The sequence below is a fragment of the Clinocottus analis genome, unplaced genomic scaffold (assembly GCF_023055335.1).
Source record: "Clinocottus analis isolate CAN_PGR_092001 unplaced genomic scaffold, fCliAna1.0.p SCAF_12, whole genome shotgun sequence".
NCBI lineage: Eukaryota > Metazoa > Chordata > Actinopteri > Perciformes > Cottidae > Clinocottus > Clinocottus analis.
The window spans coordinates 19355937-19379144 of NW_027175843.1; the positions used below are offsets into that span (position 1 = coordinate 19355937).

Below are 23208 nucleotides of genomic sequence, written 5' to 3' on the forward strand. Positions count from 1 at the left end.
TTCTCTCTCACTTCTTAATCATTAAACTCATCTGTGAACTGCATGTTAAACCGCTTCATGAGGCTCGTCTGCTAAATCTGAACGAAAGGAGAGACCCGCGCTCTCCTCACACGGCTCCTTTTTTTTTTTTTTTTGTTGGCAGAGTCGCCTCGTTCCTCAAGAATACTTGAGCTGGATTCAATCAGCAGCAGCTGCGGGAGAAGCTTTCCAGCTCTCGCCTGCGTTCAGACGCGACCCCGGACGACCTTTTAGCCTCGCGCGAGTCCACCGCTCCTGCGATAATTTGCCCGGACTCGTGGAAACCGTCCCGTGTTGTGATAAACGGTCCGAAAGACCTTCAAGCTCACGGCCGTCTTCCTCAAAACTCGACTTTCCGGTTCTGCTCGCTGATCTCCCCCTTCCCCATCCATCCCCCCCCCAACAGCAACTTGCACGCATCAACACGCACGGACAGGTTTTTAAAAAAATTAACGGTTTCAATCGCTCAGCTTGTGTTTGTTGCTGAGTGTGTAGACGCTGGCCAAGGAGGTAGCGAGGGGCGCCGCCAGAGAGCTGGCGAGAATCTGAATGCAAGAGACCGGAGCTTGTTTTTGAACCGCGGTCGCTCCATCAAAACATGTAAACAGCCTCGCCGCCGACCAACCTGTGTCTCGAATTACAATTTCCGTATCCGATTCTTCTCTCCAAAGGGACTCGCATTGGTTTCTTTTCTCTTTTTTCAATCCGTTGAAAGTGATCCCACCGCTTTCAACCGTCCCGTCTTACCTCAACCGCCCCGTCTTACCTCCATTAATACAGTCGCAATGTAATTGGCTTTTAATTAAAATCGCCCTCTGCCCGGTTTCCATGCTCTCCATAGTGGGGTGCATGGGAATAATAACACGCTTTAGACGTTTTGAAGGCGGCCGTGTTTGCCGTGGCCGCGAGCCCGGATGCTGTCGCTCCGAACAAAGGCCGAGGTCAGCTGACGCAGGAGGACGATGGCGCGTCTTAATGAGGCCCAGGCCTCTCTCTCTCTCTGCCGCTCACTTTATATTCCACACAGGCCCTCAATTAGGATCTGTATTAAGTCCCCGGGATCTATTGAAAACGCTGGCGAGGGGGTGAGCTTCATACACGCTGTCACACAGTGTCCCCCCGACGCCTCCCCTCGAGCTTTTCTCTCCCTGGGATGGGAACGGTGGCGGTGAAAGGGTCGGGTGGGCCTCGCTCCATGTCTTTTTTTAAATTTTTTTATCCTTAGTGAAAGGAAGGGGGGGTGAGCTCGGTGCAGCGGCTGCCAAGCTTATCCAGGTGCCAGTCACTGTGTCCGTGGGAGCTCGAGGCAGCATCTCAATGGCCCCAAGACACAAAAATGGGCAGTGAGGAGGGAGGGGGAAACTACATCCACTACAGGAATGTCTGGACGCTGAATGAGCCTCATGAATATGGATGAGACCACGTCTGCGCTAACGTACCACAGGTTTCTTTTTTTGTGGGGAGGGTGGGGGGGTTATATAATCCAAACAAAATGTGTGTTTTTTTTAATCCACTGTAATTGAATATTCTAGCCAGTGGTACAAATCCCGCCGTACGGAAATATTCCTTTTTGATTTTTTTTCAACGAGAGGAAAATCTTCTCCAGATTTAAATTTCCCGACGTTCCTATTGGTTTTGTCCCATCTGCCTCTTGCGCAAAACCTTAACTTCTCTTATCCCTCTGCCTGACTGTACATCATGCGATCGCATTACTCGCCCAACTGTGCGTCGAGGCGTTCTCTCAATGAATCTAGTCTCAATGTACCAGCTCCTCGCTCTCTCCTCACCACTACTACCACCACCTCTACTACCACTACTTCCTCCTCAGTTGTCTCTACTCCACAGCCTCCTACTTGTCCTTACCGGCCACATGATTGGGTAAACCGGCCTCCTCGCGACTCCCATTTACAAATCTAATTGCGTTCTTCGTTAACTTGTTAAGCTTTCCCGCGCTGGAAGTGGAAGTGGGAACATGTGACGTCGACTCCTCATGTATCCTGCATCAGCTCGTGTTGAAGCAAAAAACACAAACGCTCCTTTTTGTTCCCTCACCCCCCACCGACGGCTGAACTGCTCATTAGCAGTGGCGAGCGTTCATGCATGATAACATATTCACTTCAAATAATGCAAAATATGTGGCGCTTTTAGAAAGAGAATAGACAAACTATCGGCGCAAAGATGGAGACCAGTACTTCTGCTTCTCTGTGTGAATTGTGTGTTCCAGTCCCCGGCTTACATTATTGACACCCTTCTGGACCTTTTCATTGGTCCAGTTCCAGCAGAGTCGCACCCGAAAAAACTCCTGGGAGGAAGCTGTGTTTATCCAACGCGTCGGGAACGGGAGGAGCCCGAGCACGGGGTTGTGACCTTTCTGGTACAGGAGATCGCTTCCATCCCGTCCCTGCAGCTCCTGCCAAGAAACGGCAGGTGCTGCAGGGTGGGGCGTTTGCTTTTGGCGTGGCCAAGGTCAGGTGCTTTCTAGTCGGAGCTTCAAAGCAGAGATCGTCTCCTCCCTCCATCCCCTCTCGTGGAAGCGGTTTGATCTCTGGAACAAAACAAATGAGCCGACGCGGCGTTGCCTCGTTCTTTCTGCTTTCGTTCCGCTGGAAACAGGCACACAAAACCTGACAATCATTGTTTTTGATCCGCAGCTCCGGTTTAAAAAGTCGGAGCTAGAAGCTCTGTAAGAAGCAGCCGGGTTCCTCTTCTCCTCGAGACTCCCTTCCTCGGAGCTATCGAATGTGTCGGTCTTGTGTCCCGTTTCATCAGCGGCACTCTGTAAAGTCCACTCTCTCCGCTGGTGTAAACGTGACAACGTGGGGTCGCGCGCGGTTCACTGCCGAGAGTTTGGCACGGCTCTCGTGAAAGCTCCATTAAAACTCCTTTCTTATCCCGCTCTCCATCTGAACTTGGCGTGCACCCTCCTCCTTCCACAAACAGGAAGTCACCCATCTCTTCTCCATCAGGCGCAACCGGTATTTGCTTTCTTTCTAATTCCAGGGTTCATACAGTCATAAAAAAGCTGGAAAAGTTTAAACAATTTTTTTTTTTAATGGTTATTTTCAGGCCTGGAAAAGTCTTTGAAACAAAAATAAAATCCCCAAAAGTTGTGTAAAAGTCCTGTAAAGTCCTGTGTTATATTCATGTGTTCATGTAATAATAAATCTGCTTTTAAAAGAAAGAGGCTCAAAATATCAGCAGCATACATACAGGCGTCTATATAAATGTTTATTCTTTTAATCAAACTATTGTCTCTCATTCATTTGAGTCATTTAAGGTTTACTGTATGCTTTGAGTCCTCATTGTTAGTTTAAATACTACATTTTATCAATTTTTACTGTTTACACACATATTTCAGATGGTTTATTTACCCACCGGTCCCGATGTGTATGAACCCTGCTAACCGCTCCATCGTCTGTAGGTGTCGTTCAACGTGAGCGTGGAGGCGAGGAGCTGCCCTCCCCGCGGCGCCGACCGGAGCTTCACCATCAAGCCGGTGGGGTTCAAGGACCGGCTGGAGGTGGCGGTGGACTATCGGTGCGACTGCGGCTGCAGCCGGACGGCGCAAAGCAACAGCAGCATCTGCAGCTCCATAGGTTAGCATCCTTAGGTTAGCATCACTGGTTTCACCGGGACATGCGGAGACGAGTAGGACGACGCGTGAGAAGCGGCATCTGTGGGGGTTTTGTTCATGCCGTGGTTCTTTCCCATGGAGGGAAACTTCTTCAAATTTGGCAAAAATAATATGCTGATTATGGCAAATTCACTCAAATGATGAAGTGAGTTTTGACAGTCGCGGTTATACATTTCAACACGACCGATCGGCGGAGACATGCAACTGGGAAGTTGTTTATTTATTGAACTTTTTTTTAAAGCTGCTTTCACTTTTTATCCTGTCTGTTGTAAACTGCCGAGATAAACATCTTCTTGCAGCAGGAAATGCAACAATTTTGGAAAGCAAAGTGGACGTCGAGATCCATGAGAACATCATCTCCTGTAAACAAAAATAACAAAGTACTATGACAAGCAGCATGAGCGTTGTTAATCACACGGGACGGAGTGAAGCCGCCGCTCGGCTTCCTGGAGGTTAAAACCTTCCAGAAGCTTAAAACCTTCCAGAAGCTTGAACGCCTCAATCAGCGCAGTCAGACCTGCTTATTTCTGACTACTTTTACCCCATAAATTGGCTCCTTTCTTTGCCGTGATTACGGAGAGGCCGTCTCCCTCGCGGTCATTTGCTGTTGAGATAATGACGGCTCTGAAAAAAACCCAAATTATACTCCGACCGTAACGAGCCATACTTTGAGCTTTGTATTGAGATATTTGAAACACGGATAGGTATCCTGTTATCGTCAAAAACATTCAATTATTTCTGTGCGCCTTTTCAGATGACGCGCGAGTGCCTTAAATTACTAACTGGGGAAGTCAAAAACAACTGGAAATGATCCTTCCGCTCCCATTTTAAGTCCCAGCATGCCCCATTCAGACAATCGTCTGGCATAAAATACATACTTTTTCTATTTTTCAACCGAACAGTTTTTTTTTTACTGAAACTCCTTCCTAACAGGCCAAGACTTTGTTTTATTGTGATTTTTGTTGCAGATTCTGATTCTTTAGGTCCTAATCTTTCCTAAAAGGCGTCTTATTGACCTTATTGAGGAATTTTTTGGGTAATCTGACTCATATCATGCTGGATGTTCATAGTTACAATTAAAATATCTTTTAAAAGTGTTTTTCTTTTTGCAGATATACATTTTATTCCCAAGACTTTGCTGAACAAATACATACAATAAACACAAGTATTGGAATTAATTTGGGGTTCTCACAAGGACTCAAGGACAGAGAAAAAGGAGGTCTTCAGACGGCAGTATTCAACGGGTTAAAACACTATAATCCAACTCGGTGCATCTCAGATTTAGGAACGAATGTTTCTTAGGGTTTCTTGTGTCGCTGAATAGTCCCTGCAGGATTAAAGAGGTGTAATCTTCGGCCTCTTCCTGCAGGTACATATAACTGCGGGTCCTGTCACTGCGAGCCGGGCTACCTGGGCGCCCGCTGCGAGTGCCAGGAGGGCGAGGCCAGCAGCATGTACCTCAGCGCCTGCCGGGAAGCCGAGGGCAAGCAGATCTGCAGCGGGCGAGGCGAGTGCAGCTGCAACCAGTGTCTGTGCTACGAGTCAGAGTTCGGCAAGATCTACGGCGGCTACTGCGAGTGCGACGACTTCTCCTGCGCCCGGCACAAAGGCATCCTCTGCTCAGGTAGGAATGGCACCAGAGCGGCAAACACGGTGGTTACTGGAAGTTTATGTATTTGGAATGACGAGCAACGTAGGAATGCTGTATACCTGTCAATCACAGTAAGCCCCGCCCTAAAGCGTCCCCTGCTTTATGGCCAGTTCGACTCTAAATGAGCATAATGGACTAAATGAACATCATGCTGTATAGAAGAAGACTTGAAACTAGAGATTGAGACATAAACTCATGTTTACAATGTTTACTGAGGGAATACATCAAGAGAAAAGTAAAGTCATTTATATAGACTTCTATACAACCAGAGGAGTCGCCCCTGGTGGTCAGGAGAGAATGCAGCTTTAACACATAAAGCATATACTTCTATACAACCAGAGGAGTCTCTCGTGGTGGTCAGAAGAGAGAATGCAGGTTTTTTTAGACACTTCAATGGTCAAAGGAAATTAGTTTTCTGGGTCCATTGATGTGTTACACTGATGGATTTACCATAAAGGGATGAAATGGTAACGGAGCGTCTCCAAACATCGCCCATATGTTGTCTGCATTTCCGCTGGAGCCGAGTTGTGTGATTTTTAAACCCCGCTGCTGTGCTTCGCAGAGAGCCGGCGGTTTGAACTCCAGCTGTTGAGGGACCGCAGCTCCCCTGCGCAGTTTGAACCTAATGAGAACACAAGCTGACATCAAACAACGCCGCGGCCTCTTTAGATCTGCATACTTAACAGTACTGCACGTCCACGGGTGCAGCGTCACCTTTCCATACCTGGCCTGGGCGTGCCCCCGCACCCCACACACACACACACACACACCTCACCCCAAAACCCTGCCGGCTTTTTCTAATTTTTCGTGGAGAGGGTCGCCCGCTGGCTCCGCTCCCAGAGGAAGCTCGGAGCAGCAGCAGCAGCTGCGATAGCATTTGTTCAGATGTTCAGCACGTTTGTTGTTTCCCGTCGGCCTCAGACGGCGAGGAGCAAAAAGAGGTGGAGCTACGTCTTACTTTGCTCTTGCATCGCTGCAAAGGGGATAAACTAAAGCGATGCACGAGCTTCGAGCCTTTTTATTTATCTTCGTCCCGAAGCGTGAAAACACTGTTGATCGCCGACTCAAAAGCCCTCTTCCTCCTCTCGCTGAGCTTCGAGCCCCAAAGAGGGCCCCGCCGTGGAAAGCCAGGTTTGGCTCAGTGGATGTTGTGTTCCCAGAACATCGGCTCCAAGACTCTGCGTTCTGGTGCGAGACCTCTTGGATGTGAGAGTGGAGCAGAGCGAGAGGAGGGAGGGGGGAGGCAGTGTGGCTCATCCCCAAAGCCACCGGCTGTTCCTGAGAAACCACAGAGAGCGCTTTGTGACCGTTGGGGCCGGCTTTGGCGCGCTCCCGTAACACAATGCCTGGCCTCTATTTATCTGAGCCCAGTTTAAAAAAAAAAAACTGAAGTCGTCGTCGTTTTTTTTGTGTGTTTTTTTCCCCCCTGTTAAGTCAGCGGCGAGGCCGGACACGCCGAGCGACACGCAAAAACCAATAATGGCCGTTTTGTTTGTGCCGATCATCCACAAGCGGTCATTAAATGTTAACAGTCCGCTAGCTCCTGCTCGCTCTTCCTCCTCCTCTCAGCGTGGAGCCATAATAAGCTCCTAATGATACCGAACGCTGCTCCTCCTCCACTCTTTTTTTCTCTCTGAATATCTCTGTAAAATCCCATCCCATGGGTTTCCAAAAAGGTATATTTGGAGCCCTTGAGCAAGCGAAGAATATCTTGTAAAGAGTATTGTGCTCCACCTGGAGCAGCTTTTAATGACGAGGACATCAGCCGGCATGGCATCCATTTTTTTCACTTCTTTTCCGTCGCTCTTTGTCTCCTTGAATGTCGTGACGGTGGTCTTTTTGCTCACTGAGGTGTTGGAGAGAGAGAGCGAGAGCGCGCGAGCCGGTATCAGTCGTGATGTTTCTTAAAGTCCTTCTTCCCTTTTTTAAACAAGACTGGTACGGAGGATATAAACTCTTCACTGAAAACAACCACTATGTTGTCATACTTGTGATTCAGTCTTGGTGTTTCTCAGTACTTCTTTCACTTCTCTGGCGGTTAAATGTTTTGCGAACATGTGACGTCTGAGATTAAAATATTGGTGTGTGTGTCTGTCATGTTGCCCTGTCAACAATTCCCCCTGAATAATCTCGTCATCTTATCTTCTCCCCTCAGTTCACGTCAGCAGTTCGTCGTTGTTTATGTTCTTCAGTGACATGTGGTTTCTCTGATATTGTCATTCTGTCAGCACTTTGAGCTCTGTTATCTCCTCTTCCTCCTCCTCTTCCTCCCCCTCCTGTATTTGGCTTTGCTTCAATTTAAATGTCATCCTTCGTGGAGAGCCGAGACGTGGCCACATGCAATAGCTTTTCTAAATCAAATAATCCAGTTCGGCTTCATCTTTTATCACATGCTCTTACTCAGTGTTTGGACTTTTGTGCTGTGCATCCAGTGTGGTGTGTGTGTGGTGTGTGTCTGTGTGTGTTTAGTGAGTTGCCGTCTAACCAGCGGCGCCTCGTCCACTTTAGGAAACCTGCTGGATTTCCAGCCGGAGTTGAACTCGAGGACAGCGGCAGCGCTCCGCACCTAGCTGTGGCTCACACCTGCTGGGCAGACGGGCTGTAATTCTGTGTGTACAGTACACATATTGATGGGGGGGTGTGTGTGTGTGTGTGTGTGTGTGTGCCGCCGAACCAGCCGAAGCCACCAGAACACGCTGCTCTTCAGTGTGCTTTTAAACTAGATTGATAGAGAAACAGACAGAAATGAAGGCAGCGTCTTTATATTTGCTCTTGTAGGCGCATGTGAAGTTCCCGCTGGATCGGTGCATCAAATCAGCGTTGGCGTTCTGAACTGCTGAGTCTTTATTTTGCCAGTTTAGAATCTGACGTCAGCTGACCCGTCTGTCTCCGAATGTCCCCGGGTCATCTTATCCTCCCTTTCCACCATCTGTCTTTGTGTTTATGTCTGTTCCTGTCCTCCGCGAGGAGTCTCTTCAACTGAAGGGAATGACGTGCAGGCGGTGCAAAGCCCCCTGTGATGATGTTGAGTTAGTTTGTGTTGTGTTTCTTCTGTGCATGGAAGGATGAACCCCGGAGTCTGACCCGGATATTTACTGACAGATATCATCCGCTATCATGTTTTATTGTTGCATTTTGGACGTTTTACAGATAAACCCGACTGATTTAAATGTTCCTCAGGAGGGCCGAGCCTTTCTTTTTCCCCACATCCAGACTGTAGACTAAAAATATTAGCTGAGCAGCATCAACTGATATTTAATACTGATGCATAAACCCTCCTGTGTGCAGTAGGTCCCGCTGCCCCTCTGACCCACATCTCCTCCGCAGACTCTGCAGCTGGGTCTAAATAACGATCCGAGTCTCCAGGAATAGAGCAGCTTTCGTTCCAGACTTGCACAAATCCTCTTTTACCCGCATGAAATAAAAACCGCTGTCCCGCATCCCATATGTTTTGTTTTTTGTTTTCTTTCTGAGCTTTTAAGACTTGAAGTCTGACAGGAAGACACCGTGCAGGTGAAACCGGAGAGGCTTCAAGGTGTTAGCCCGTATCCGCCGCGGCAAAGGGCATGTTGGAACAGCAGCTAATGAACCCGAAAGACACTTTCACCATTAAGGAAATATGTGCCGCCTCAGCAGCAGAAAAGCCCCCCCGCCTCCCTTCACCCCGGTCGCTAAAAGATGTTTTTATGTATCTGTGACGTATTGCGGTAATAACAGTTACAGCTAGAAGCTTTATTGTTGTTGTTGTGGAGTGTGTTCAGCAGCACCTGCAGACGTATGAGGGTGTCCAGCATGTTGCTGCAGGGCAGATGAAGAGAGAAGACTGGACCAAAGAGACGTTCAAGATCCTTCATTCTTATTCTAGACTCGTCTTCTGCCGCCATTGTTCCGCTCTCTGAGACGCCATTGTCATCTGAACTTTGGTTCAAAGAATCTGGGTTTGTCCTCCAGTGAGTTCATGTTTTGGGGAGTTTTTCTTCTTCTACTTCTTCTTCTGTGGCAGCGCTGCTTTTTTTTTGTTTTGCTAGTTTGTCTTTCAAACATCTGAGTTTGAAACATGACTTTAGTTTTTGAATCGTGCTTTGGAAACAACATTTCCTTTGTTCTACTTCTCTCTCTCTCTGACTCGGTCTGTCTGTCTCTCTCTCTCTAATGCACTCTCTCTCGCTCACTCTCTCTCTTTCTGTCTTTCTGTGTCTCTCACTCTCTTCAAATCTCTCTCTCTCTCCAATTATCTGTCTCTCTCTCCCCTCCAATTCTCTCCCTCTTCAGGTCTCTCTCTCTCTTTTCAATTCTCTCTCTCTCTCCAATTCTCTTTACTTTTCAATTCAAAGTACTTTATTGGAATAAACGTTCAAAAGAATACACTATTGCAAAGCATTAACATAATTATATTACAGTAGATTTGTTAAAAGAAAAGTCTAGATACCCCTCCCTGCAACACAGTCTATAAAGCTTGTTTGGGTGGCTGCGGTTCACATTAGTGTGTTTTTAGTGAGCAGCGATTAGTGAGTCTGGTCTTCGTTAACGATCATCAGCAACACTTGAGTCATTAGAAATAATACACCAAAAGTAACGCTGCTTTTTACTCTCCATGTGTCTTCTCTCCCTGCTCACATTTAAGTTTGTAGATGTTAAAGCTCCGAAAAAAACAGATGTGAAGACACCACACTTTATTTGTGCTTCTAAGAACCAAGTGTATTGCTTCTTCTAAGTTCATAAAATTGATGGTTTATTCATCCGTAAACCTCTGCTGAGCAAACAGAGCAATTAGCCGTAGACCTAAACTGTGATTCACGATGCCACACAAAGGCCACTTGGAGGGTGGAGTGTTGTCTTGTGTGTTACTCACGTTGGGAATCCATCGACGCACCTTAAACAAACACGGGACTTACGAGCATGGCAGGGGCGTTTCCTCCTGAAACTAACTCAGAGGTTTTGTTGAAACACAGCAAAGAAACACAAGATTTTTCAACAGTAAATGACGTTAACATGTACTGTGGTACATGTTAACGTCATTTACGTCGTAACCGGGTCGCAATTTCATCCGCCCAAGTGAAGGCTGTTAATCATTAGCACTGTCGTGTCTTCTCCAGCCGATTACAGCTCCGACTTTAATGGGAGTCGAAGCCTCTCGGACGTCATTTGGTGTGAAACATGCCGTGACTGACTGAACAAAGCCACCTGAGCAGCAGCTGCCGCTCAGCCGCCGGCAGTAAAGAAAACACCGGACGACTCCTCCCCTCTCTAAGACTTGACTGAACTTGAGCGCCCGAACACAAAGACCTCAGGGCATGAAAAAACACTGCGGATCGAGGCCACGCCCCCTCCCCGCGCCTCTCCGATCCTGCCGCTTCTTTAGAAACGTGCAGGTGTTTTCTTTACACTCGAGTCGTGGCTCAAGCCTTCACATGCCGTTTCTGTCCTCGGTTTGACACCGGATAAGGAGGGGAGGCCACAAAAAAACAGGGGCCCCAGCTCAGCTTCTTGGGGTGCTCCTCGGGATCTCCCAGCAGCGTCCCCGGGATTTAGATCCTCAAAGCTTAACAGCTGGTCGTAATCGTTTCACATCGCGGCTGCTCGCCCAGATGCCGGACGCACGCCGCGCCGGAGCGGGACGCCGATGAAGAAAATAAATAAAGCAGAGCTCCCGAAATTCTGCTTTTTGTGGAGTTTGTTTTTCTGGCCCGCAGGAAGTGAAAGCACCGTTTGCTCTGCTATTGTTTTACTTCATCGTTCTTTCACGCTAACAAAGGCCTAAAATGGTTTTGTTCATTGCTGAATCTTTCAGCTCTTTCCTTCAGTTTCACGCTCGCGGTCACCGTCGGCGTGCTTTCTTTCCAGCTGCAGCGGGCAGCTGTTTGCAGAGGGGAAACAATCCGAAAGAGTCGTCATGTGTGTGTGTGTGTGTGCACCACCTGTAAGGCAGACGGATGCAGTTAAGAGACTCGCCGCTCAACTTAAGGAGCATTTAGCAGCTCCAGAGACGGACATTTCCCTCAGGGGGGCTGAAAGGAGAGCTCATGTTGGAGGCTCGGCTTGCAGAGGGACTGCTGGGTGTAAACATTTGCAGCTGTATTGAACCAAAATGTGTCTGAAAACGTCGAGGAAATACACCCTAAAGTTACTGAATATGTCTAGACACACCTCCTGATTTGCGTAAAGTCGACCTGGACCGCAGCACCTGCAGCGCGGCCGCCTGCTCCACCTTGCGATAGCCGGCATAAAAGTCCCATTTAAACCCTTTGAGCCGCTCTGAACCGGCTCTGTACGAGACAAAAAGTTTCCCGTTATGTAATCCCAGATCAAAAAGCTTAAATCTCAACAAGTTTAAAGGGGCGGGGCCAGGGTTTTTTTTCTTGTGGCTTTGCTTTGTTCCTTTTGATATTCCCAGCACTAGAGATCTGTAAATCTCTGTACGCATTATGAGATAATTATCAGGCTTAGCTTTATACCTATCATTATTTTTTTGGGACTAAAAATAAACATAATTTTCCCCTCAGGACAACAAATGAAACGCTTCCTCAGCGTTTAACGACCAGCTGGTAAAACTCAGGTCACAGAGTTAATCATGGTGTCTGTTGTCCCTTTTTTTTTTTTTTTTTTTAACATTTTATAGGCTTTTGTCTCCTGCCTACTGTGAGTAATGTCCGTGGACGTTGAGGCGCGCTATGAATCTAGCAGTAAACACCGTTTTCGCGGGCCGGTAATGACTGTTGTCCATCCAGCGTGCGATGTTCTCCACAGCCGAGCTGCCGATACCTGTAATTGAACCCTGAATCTGATCATGTAGTTTCACTCGGAGGTGGCGTTACTCCTCTTTTACCGGCACACAAACACAAACAGAACGCCAAACAAAGACAAAGTTGTGTCTCTCTTTGAAGGCTTTTAGGCCCCAAATCAATCGCTCCCAGGTCCGATATCTCCTCTCTGTTTACGTCTGGTGATGAACGGCGGACAAGAGGCAGCTCGTCTCGGCCTGCGCTCTTTTAATTGGCCGCATTTTTTCGCTGTTTTACTTTGGCGGATAAAGACAGGGTAGTGATAGTTTCAACAGCCACGTTAAAGTGGATCACATCAGCTAAAAACTGTGTTTCATAGGAAGCAGAGTTGAAGTGGAACGCGTGGAAACGGCTTCCGACGGCGGCCGTTTATTGCCGGCGTCGGAGTGGTAGAGAATCGCTTAACTAGTTTGACCTTCTTGGAGAAATGCACTCTTCTTTCTTTCATGCAGTCGGATGATCCGCAGCAGCTTTAGCCAGGAGGGGATTAGCTTAGCTTAGCATCAAAGCTGGAAACGGGGGTTAAGCCGTAGAGGTGTGCTCGTCTGCATTCTTCTGAAACTCTTTTCCTCCTCGCGTCCAGTCTTTATGCTACGCTAAGCTAATCACGTTATGCTCCTAGCTTCACGGGCATGAAGAACAGTCGGCGGAGAGGAACAAAAGGAATTATCATGATTATCCTCCCTTCTCCTCTGCATGAGCAGGGTGCTGCTTCTAAATCTGACCAACGCTTTCTGGATTATAAGGATGAATCACAATTTAAATCCTCGTAATTCTATTGTCTATATCTTATATTTTTTGATTGGCGCTTGATAATTCCCCTGCTCATGTTTGCAGACGTTCCCTCCCGCCGTGTGTTGCGTCTCCCTCTCATCACATCGGGATAGTGTGCGTCTCCCCCCTCCCCTCGGCCCTCGGGGAGGATTTTAGCAATCACTTCTTGGGAATGACAGAAAAAATGTGACTGGCAGGAGTTCAACTTTCAGCCTCGAGTGAACCTAAACATCCGTCTCCGTTTCAAGGCGAGGGAAATGAAACGCAGAAGTTTTTTTGTCTCGTCTTCTGTGGAGAAAAATATGAAACTTCCTCGTCAGCAGTTTGGTCGCCCCGTGCTGACTTGTGTACAGAAGCCGCTGTCACTCAGAGGGTTTGTCTTTTGCGGTCCTTCTTCCCGTCTTGTCGACGCCTTTGTCGCGTCTGCTCCCCAACTCTTCGCCTGGCAGGCAGAGCGTCGGCCGAATTAATTGCCTGCAAATGTGCAGAACTCCCTCTAAACCGAAGCTAGAAAACGCAACAAAAAGAGTGTTTTGATACCTTTTTCAAACTATTTAAAAAACAAACCAGCCCTTCATCTCGGTACAATGTGACGTTGCACTGAGTTTAAATGAATCCCTTCTGTTGCATTTTCCTCCTTCTGTTTTTACTCAAACACACACACACACACACACACAAAGAGAAAGAGACTCTGGAGCCCGTCTGAGCCTGTGACTGAGCCGTAATCTCGCCCCACGGCTCGCAGCGTGTAATTACGAGTGGGTTTTTGCTGTGATATTGTTCTCTCATTTAGCGTCACGCTACATCAGGGAGCAGCCGCATGCGATGATGATCTGGCGCGACCTCTCTGATATCCGGGCACAGAGCGCTTTCTTATTTGACACACATTTGGTGTATATTTCTTCTTTTGAGAGCCGGATAAAAATGAGAAAAAAAAAGGGAGCCGCGCACACGAGATGTGTTGTTATGAACTGTGGACGTGGCGGCTGCAGACTGACCCAAAAAATATAAACGACATACTTTCACAATAATTCAAGAGTTTGCTCTTTCCTCAAATAGTACAATAAAGAGTACAAGAAGTCTGTGATATCTGTGAATCACAACATAATGATTCACATAGCTCCAAATGAGAAGACCGCCAAATATCTCCTTGTGTATTTAAATCACTGCATTCGCCTTCATTCAACATTATTTTAAAGTTCATACACATGCATTCCTATACTGTGCTCAAAGTTTTCCTCAAAGGCGTCGATATGAAGCTTTTTTTTGGCTCCTTCGTCGTCTTTTTTTTCCACTTCAAATGTAGGAATTCCTGGGGCGCGCCGCAGGTATTTCATATATTCGGTTGCAGATTTCCATCAGGCTTCAGCTGGAAGAGCTGGAAATAGAGAGCGGAGCTCTTCGCTCTGCAACCGGAGACGCCAGGGGCTGGGCGGCCATGTTTTCTTTTTCCGAAACGCACACAAACACGACGCAAGCCTCCAGAGGGCCCACAGGCAGCTCTTTGACCGCCAGCAGGAAGTCACCGTTTCTCTCTCTCTTTCTCTGTGTGTGTGCGTCTGTGTATGTGTGTGTGTGTGTGTGTGTGTGTGTGTGTGTCAACATCGACGCCCTCCCTCCCCGCATCCCATCAAGACGATGATCCAAGTTAAAAAAATAAATTAAAAAAAGTTGAATAAACATTGAGACTGTGGCTCGGTGTTCAGCTCGCCCCGTTTTTCAATCAGAGGATCGGTGGTTCGATCTCCGGCTCCCGCTAGTCCACGTCCTTGAGCGAGACGCTGAACCCCTAACTGCTCCCCCGTCGCTGTGTCCACGGCGTAAAGAGCAAACATGTGAGTCTCTTTGGATAAAAGCATCAGCCAAATGAAATGAGACAATTGCGGCTAAAAATAATATCACAACTGTAGTAATTGAGCTGAAGGACGCGATGCACAGCTGCCGTACACACTACCGCCACCGGGTTTGCAGACATTTGGAGGATTAAACATCTGGGGGGGATGATATGTGGATCTGCACGAAGCTCCGTTGCTCCCAGATGTCCGACGCAATTTGCTCTGGGAACATTATTTTTGTTTATTTGAAAATGCTTCCATTAAAAAAAAAAAAAAACAAGGCAGCTGTAGTTCAGCTCTGGCACATTTTACATGATGCAGCTGTGCTCCTTAAAATAACCCGACGGCTCATTTCCTTTTTTTTCTTTTTTTTTTATATAATCTCCAAATATTTACATAAGCCTGTTTTTATGTCTCCGGGCAGAAAATGTGGAAATGCGCCTCGATGCCTCCGGACTGTAACGAGTCGGTTTGGTTTGGTGAGAACTACGTCGCTGAGCCCGTGATTGTTTTTTAAAAGGCAGCCAGTGAGTCATCCTCCATTATATTGTGAGGTTATGCTTTTAGCGGGGGATGAAGAGGAGGCGGCGTCATGTCACATCTGTTCCTCACTGCATGTGCGGCCATTTAACTGTTAATCTCACACATAGAAGTGTAACTCTGATCCTGTAGCTCCAGTCTTTTAATGCGCTTCCAGCTCAGACGCAGCGATCTCCCTTCATGGTCCTTTTAGTAGCTTTCCGTCACGTCACATGATCTTCATCAGCGTCCTGGATGTGCAGACGATCTTCATCCACGCACTTTCTTTTGAGGATTGATCTGACGCCGGTGACAGAAATGCCTCCAAATGTTTTTTAAAACGCACTGAGACGATGTTGACTTGCATTGTGATGCGTTCAGGTTCTACTCAGTGAAAATGAGTATCGGGCGTAAGCAAAGGAAGAAGGAGATGTTTTAACTCCCACGTCATCGTCTCTACTGAGTTCAGTAAAGGAAAACTTGAACGCTTTATTCATTGATGCGCTGTCGGACAATGTGTTTGTTGTCGGCGATTTCAAAAAAAGATTTCAACGATTTCAACCTCGAGTGTGTCCTCCCGAAATACCATCAATACGTGAACTTTTCGTCATTTGGCAATGTTGTAGCAATGTAAAGTGTACAAAGATACAATGAGCAATACTTTTATCATATTTTATCGTATTTATCATAGCAATACTATCATATTTTTTCAGATCAACGCAATACTATTATCATATATTTGTGCAATACTGTTAATTTCTTTTATTTTTTTTACCTTTTAATAAACTTTTCATTGTAACTGTCTGTTATCATATGACAGTAAAAACATCTTGAATCTTATATTGTGAAGCACATTCTCACTATTTGTCGTTCTTTTTTTAATTTCTTTTTTATCCTTTTTCTTCTCCTCTTCCTCCTCAGTCGTTAACTCGCGACATGAATTAACTCGCTGAATCTGTGACGTGGAAGCACAAACAGATGAAAAGATGCACATGTTCAGAAACAGAAACAGTCTGAAACGTCTTCATCAGCCTCTTCCTCAGCCTCTTCCTCCTCGTGTCACTTCACCCTCACTTTTGGCTGCTCGTGCAGGCTGACTGAACGTCTGGAGAAACGTCATGGAAAGGTTGCAAGTAAACGGAGGAAGGTCACAGCCCTGAACGCATTCCACCTCCTCCTCTTCCTCCTCCTCCTCTGCCACAGCTGCGTTTATCACGAGCGGTGTTTAATCTCACTGTGGAGCGGCGACTCAGCAGCTCAATAACACACACAATAAAATAAAGGAGTGACGGGAGGAAAGAAAAGAGCTGGTGCACTTGCTCCAAAACATCTGGTTGCCGGCCGAAGGTCATCGAACACGAGCTTGGTACGCGGAGATGAAACCTGAGCAAGCACATTGTGTGTTTATACAGTATAAATACGTCAGGATCTCTTATTTAGGACATTATTCTTGAGTCTCACACTCTGAATCCCTCCAAAAAAATGAACTAGTTGCGCCAGTGGAAGTAATTTACGTCTCTGTTACTCCAACGTGAACTTGTGTCGCTTTGATCTTGTGTTTGAAGGTGCAGCATTTGATGATTTGATTATGAGCAGAAATGAAGTGTAAAATGATGTATGTTTTTTTTCTTGCGAGTAATAACATGTGTGTAGCAGTAGTTCTGCAAGCTGCCTCCTCACTGCCAGACGCCGTCTAATCCTCAACTCCGGACCTTTTAATTGATTTTTGAGTCTGTTTCTCACTCGGTGAGAAGTTTAATTATTTATAAGCGTTGGTCCGTTACACATGCAGCAGACTTTGGCGGCTCAAAGCTCCTCTGTGGTTCTCGTCTGAGTCTGAACACCGCTGCCGACGAGAGCCTTCATTTTACTGGTGTTCATTAAGATGCTCAGTACCTGTGAAAGTAGAACCAAACAGCCATCACCAGTTCACGGGGGAGCAGGAGGGAGACGGTTTGAAGACGACAGACACAGGAGCGCCTCGTTGGGACTCGTTCAACAATGAGCAGCTGCACTTTCACATCTTTTTTTTTTTTTAATCTTCACCCAAAAAAAAAAGCCAAAACCAAAGCAGGCGGCGGCGTGTTGCCCGCTGAATGCTGGAGCAGCGGAGTCATTCAGGGACACGTTCCCAGTGACTCAGCCACATGCCACATACTGGCCATGGCCAAGAGCACTGGGAGTGGCGCGCTGGACTCAGGAGTTCTTTGTTTTTCCACCTTTAAAAAAAAAAGTGTTTAAATGAAAAAAATAAAATAATGCACTTAACATATTGCGTAATCAAGACGTCTGTGACTCCAGTGTTGCGCAACCCCGTGACCGCGATTGATGACTGGACAGGATGTCTCCCCCCCCCCCCCCCCCCCCCGTTTTTGTTTTTAAAGAAAAAGCCTCCCGTGACTTCTTTGAGGTTTTAATCTGTTTTTTTGCGTGTTGGACAGAAGGGGGAGGAGCCTCTCCCAGACGCGCGATTTCACTCGTCTTCACTGATCGTAGATCATCGTCCTCTCCTCGATGTGTTTTCCTTTCTAGAGGAGGGGGGGGGGGGGGGGGGGGGGGTTAAGAAAGTATATTTAATGTGGCAGTCATTAGTTTATTGCTTGTTTTTCCTCTAAAAGATAAATGGCATAAACACTGAACCTCGCGCAGGAAGTGAGAACAAATGTTTTCTTATCGTCTTTTCTTTCTTCTCTGGAGAGAAACTTCACCACTCACAGGCCAAAGCAAAGAAAGTTCAAGCAATAAAAAAACGACACATGACTATCACATAATCGACATTATTGTATGTTATTTAGAGTTGTGTCATGATTAGATTAATAAAGAAATACTGGTCCAATTAAGACCAATAAAACCCAGCGTTTCAGCTTCTGAATAAGTTACATTCTGCTCTTTGATGCTTTTTAGACTTTTTTTCTCTGGAAGATCACATGTAAGTGATCACCATTTATGATAATAAATAAATAAATAAATAGATAAATGATATTCATCACGAACATCTGATGCGGAGCAGATTTAGATGCTGAAAGTGTTTTTGGATGCATCTGGAGTGGAAGATTAGGAGAAAATATGAGAGCGATGTTGCTGCATGAGGCCCAGTGTTAGGATCCTCTCTAACGTAACTTATATAGACTGTTTTAATAATAATAATACTAATAATAGGACGGTTTATATAAAAGGTACTCAACTGCACTTTAACCGGTTAAAAACCAGCAGATAAATTACATAATGGTATAAAAAAGTGTAAAAATTCATGCCTGACGTGTCTGAAAACTGACATAAACCTGCAACAAACAAGTCTTTCTTTGTCACATCATTCATAAAGTGCATAAGATAGTAAATGAAAGCATTCCCATCGTCCCCGGCGGCGGGCTAGAACCTAAAGACCTTCATCTGCACACTACTGAGGCTTCTCCCTGCTCTTGTTCTGCACACTTCCTCTGGTCGTGACCCTGGGATTCTTGTCTTTGGCCCGCGTTGATGAAGTCTCGGCGTCTCCTCTCCGCCCGCCTCCTCATCCTCAGAGATAAGCGGCCTCGTGAATGTGGCCTTTATGTGGCCTTGGACCCGGCGGCGTGAAACTCGTCGCGCGGCCGCCGTCCTCCCTCTCGACCTGGAAGAGAGGTGGAGAGGCTGCGGAGAGGGGGAGAGGACTCTGGGGGTGTGGCCTCCGGGAGACTCGTCCTCCCGTTGCCTTCTTGTGTCCGGCGGCGGACGACAAGTTCACGAGTGTGGCGGTTCATTCGCTGTAGACGTGGAGAAGCTCCGCTCCAGCTGCTGCGAAGGAAGGTCAGAGTGTTTTCTCAGGGAGAGGAAACAGACTGTGTGTGTGTGTGTGTGTGTGTGTGTGTGTGTGTGTGTGTGTGTGTGTGACTCTGTGTATCTGGACGACCTCGTCATCTTGAGTACTTGAGGTCTCTCTCTTCTCTCTTCGTGTTTGTGTTAAGCTCCTTAGTTCCAGTTAAGATGAGTCGTACGGCTGCAATCAATCAGTCAGACGTCATTTGTGTTGCACTTTACACACACACACACACACACACACACACACACAGTGCCGTTACCTGTTTTGACCGTGCCCCTCTCCCTTCGTCCTCCAGGTCACGGCGAGTGTCACTGCGGCGAGTGCAAATGCCACGCCGGCTACGTCGGCGACAACTGCAACTGCTCCACCGAGACGGCGCCCTGCGTGGCGGACGACGGGCAGATGTGCAGCGGGCGCGGCAGCTGCGTGTGCGGCCGCTGCCAGTGCAGCGAGCCCGGCGCCTTCGGGGACACCTGCGAGAAATGCCCCACCTGCCCCGACGCCTGCGGCACCAAAAGGTAAAGAAGAAAACCGCAAACATTTGCCGCTTATATCCCTTCGTTTGGCAGAAGAGGTAGAAACAAGGCGGCGCTTTCAGGAATCCACAGCGACGACGGGGGAACAAAGGTCAAACTAGAGTTAAGCCCCGCCCCCTCGCATAACTCGCTCACAGCGGGCCTCATCCGGGCTTTGATGATGAACTCTCCTGCCATCGGTGACCCCCATCCCGAGAAAAATGAACGGCGTTTGAACTCCGGCATCACTCTGTTAGAGGTCGCGGGGTTAAACGCCGGTCTGACCTCGAGTAGAGAGAGCAGACACGTGGCTCTTAACACGCAGCGGCCTCTCACCCTCCACCAGACCGGATTGCCAGGGTTCATAAATATGTCACAACGTCGATTTAGCGAGCGGTCGGACGGCGTTTGAAGCCAGACCGCTGCCCTCGGGCGCGGCCGTAACTGTAAATGTCTCTCTCTGTGAGCGTTTCTGCTTAATTTATATCGTTTTTACCTCCACTGTGGGGTTCATATTTGACTTCAAAATAAGTCTGATGTGTCACGTTCACGAAGGGAGGATTCATTTTCATGAACTCATGACAACGCTGTGGCAAATTCGCAAGAGAATCTGCACACATTTAAAGGCAAATGAGTCTTAATTTTCAACAATTAACGCAGTTACAAGAGGTGTTTTGTTTGTATCTGGAAGCAGTGGAGGGTTTTAATGACCCCCTGAGTCATGAGAAGTAGATGAATAAAGCTCCCTGACAGGAGAGAAGGGGAAGATGCCTCACGCAGCATCTTTAATTTATTGTGAAGAAGCATTATAGTTTCTGCTGCGGCTCCTCAGGCTCTTTTTTTAACCGACTTGATGCTGTAAAATGTCGCAGAAACCCAAAGTGACGGCGCCGCCATCGCTAACTGATGAAGTAAAATCCCGGATACCAGTTTGTTTGTTTGTTTTCTTTCCGGCGTCGTGACGGAGCGGCGGAGCTTCTTCTGCCCGCTGACGTAACCGGAGAACATCAACACATTTATGTATTTATTTATATATCGATAGATTGATCTCTGTGCTCCCTGAGTGTTTTTGTGCTCATGAATAAAGATGAGAGAAGCTGCTTGAGAACACGGCGTCCTCTGTTTCCCCGTTGATTTCTCTCTCTCTCTCTCTCTCTCTCTCTCTTCCCCTCCCCCCCCCCTCTCGGACCCCGATTCAGGGAATGCATCGAGTGTCGGCTCTTCAACTCGGGACGACTCGCAGACAACCAGACCTGCCAGCGCCTGTGCAAGGACGAAATCATCACAGTGGAGACACTCAGTGAGTGTACACACACAGAGACACGCACAGACACACACACAGACAGAGACACCAGTATAAACACCAGTGGCGTCTCACTTCACACATCAACATGAACTGTAGAATAAGTGTGTTAATATATTTAATTAAAGTCTGACGTGTGAAGTACAAACCTGAGCATGAATCTCACAAACACATGTTGATACAATGTTTCCAAAGCAGAATCGCACAAAGCGGCCAATTCCTCAAGCAGGATGAACTCTGTCCTAATAATAATAATAATAACAATAATAATAACAATAACAACAACCTGAGACGGCTGCCAGCTTTGTCTCTTTCGTCTCTGATGATGCACGGCGCCCTGCGTCCCTCACACACCTGCTGGCTGGATGAAGGTGTGTGTTGGTGTGCGTCAGGTGTCGGTCCTCTCCGGTGTGACTGCAGCAGAGACACACACTCCGCCCTGCGCTGCCTTCTCCACACAGCCGGAGGGGAACAGTCTGGAGATGTTCAGGAATGCGTTACTTAAGCGCACAGAGATTTATGACCTTGTTCTGGCAGCGCGAGGAGAACGAGGTTGTGCGTTTCGCTACAGAGGTTGTTGTTGTTGTCGTTTTTTGTTGGCCATGTGGCCCTGACACGGAGCCAGTGGGTTCTGTAGCATTCCCCCGCTAGTTCAGCCATCTGACGGCCTTAATGGACTCCACATGTACATTCCACATACTTGGTGCATGAAACAAAGGAGGAGGAGGAGGAGGGGCTGATGAAGAGTATGACCTCACTCTCCCGTGTGAGTGTTTTTTCTTCGGACGATGAAGTTTGGAAACAAGAGAACTCAGAATATCAGCGTCTGACTTCCTAGCAAAGTCTGTTCCTTCAGACAGATGACCTCACCACTCCTCCCTTCCTCGCTCTCTCCTTCTCTCTCTCTCCCTCCTCTCTCTCTCCTTCTCTCTCTCTCCTTCTCTCTCTAATCTCTTTCTCCTCTCTCCTTTTTCTTCTCTTCTCTCTCTTTCTTCTCTCTCTCTTTCCTTATTTTTTCTCCTTCTCTCTCTCTCTTCTACCTTGCTCTCGCTCTCTCCTTCTCCTCCTCTCGCTCCTTCTCTCTATCTCTCTCTCTCCCTTGTCTCTCTCCTTCTCTCTCTCTCTCTTTCTTTCCTTCTCCCACTCTCCTTCTCCTCTCTCTCTCTCTCTCTCTTTCTCTCTCTCTCTCTCTATTTTCCTTAAATTAAAGTGAAGTAGCTTATGGTTTGATACAAAAACAAGTCAATAAAAGTTATTTTATGTCATTTTGTCCTTGTTGTTCTGTTAAATGAGAGTGAATTAGGATTGTTTGTTTGGTCCATGTTGTTTTCTCTTCATGTTGTGTGTTAAAACATGTCCAATATCTTAAAGACTGTTTCTGTTCCCTTCAGACTCGGAGGACCCCGGCGCTGTGCTCTGTCTCTACAAGACAGACAACGACTGTGTCATGAAGTTCACGTATTCTGAGCACGCCAGCGGCCAATCCGTCCTCACAGCCCTCAAAGAGCCAGGTCAGTGCAACAACAACAACAACCACAACAACACATTACGTAGTCTTTCCTTTTTTTTAAATTAAACCCTCTGGGAACCCAGCGCCGTTTGATTGTGCGTGTGGTGCACAAATCATCGAGCTCTCTATCAGGAAACATCTAAAGATTCAAAGGGACGACAACATTTCTTGTGCATCTGTGTTTTAAACCACAACTTATAAAGCTAAACGTGAATTTGTAAAGTCATGGAACAAGCAATAAACATTCAGAGAAAGTTCATGTAAGGACACCAAAATGCCAACACTCCCTCTCAATCATAATTTATGCGTCTTTGTATGCTGAAGCCCCGCCCCCTCCGGCTCATTTTGACTTTCCTGTGTTTGTGACGTTTCTGGGCGTCAACCTACTATAATTGGATGTATGACTCTGTGCCTGTCTTCCCGCGTCCAGAGTGCGGCGGCGGGCCGGACGCCATGATGGTGCTGCTGGCCGTGGTCGGCAGCATCCTGCTGGTGGGGGTGGTGCTGCTCGCCGTCTGGAAGCTGGCCATCACCGTGCACGACCGGAGGGAGTTCGCAAACTTCCAGAGCGCACGCTCACGAGCCCGATACGAGATGGTAAGGACCACTCACACTCACACACTCTTCTGAAGCTCGTGAAATGGGTTTGTGTAAAATGAAGTCCCCACGGAGACACAAGTCCCCACAGGGCTGTGTGCATTCAGGTTCAAGTCCCCATCAGCATAGAGGAACAAGAGCACGCACACACGTAAAATAGCTGTGGAATAGTTTAATGCATCTACAAGAAACCATGCAGTCATATCAGTGCCTGTCGAAAGTATTTTTCTAATACTTTTCTCGGCCATTGCGTTCTATATCGTTCCGTTTT

At 47.3% G+C, this 23208-nt stretch overlaps 1 protein-coding gene across 2 annotated transcripts in view; it reads left to right on the forward strand.

The window, feature by feature from the left end:
* The window catches only part of itgb5 (integrin, beta 5), a 38640-nt gene that overhangs the window by 12674 nt on the left and 2758 nt on the right, over positions 1–23208 (forward strand). For both annotated transcript variants that reach the window (XR_011077289.1, XM_068571826.1), the window contains exons 10-15: positions 3440–3614; positions 5022–5276; positions 19308–19530; positions 20727–20827; positions 22222–22341; positions 22771–22937. Coding sequence is in view for 1 of the 2 variants with exons in the window: in XM_068571826.1 (XP_068427927.1) it covers positions 3440–3614; positions 5022–5276; positions 19308–19530; positions 20727–20827; positions 22222–22341; positions 22771–22937 (1041 nt within the window). In the remaining variant the exon portion in view is untranslated. The remainder of the gene's footprint in view (positions 1–3439; positions 3615–5021; positions 5277–19307; positions 19531–20726; positions 20828–22221; positions 22342–22770; positions 22938–23208) is intronic.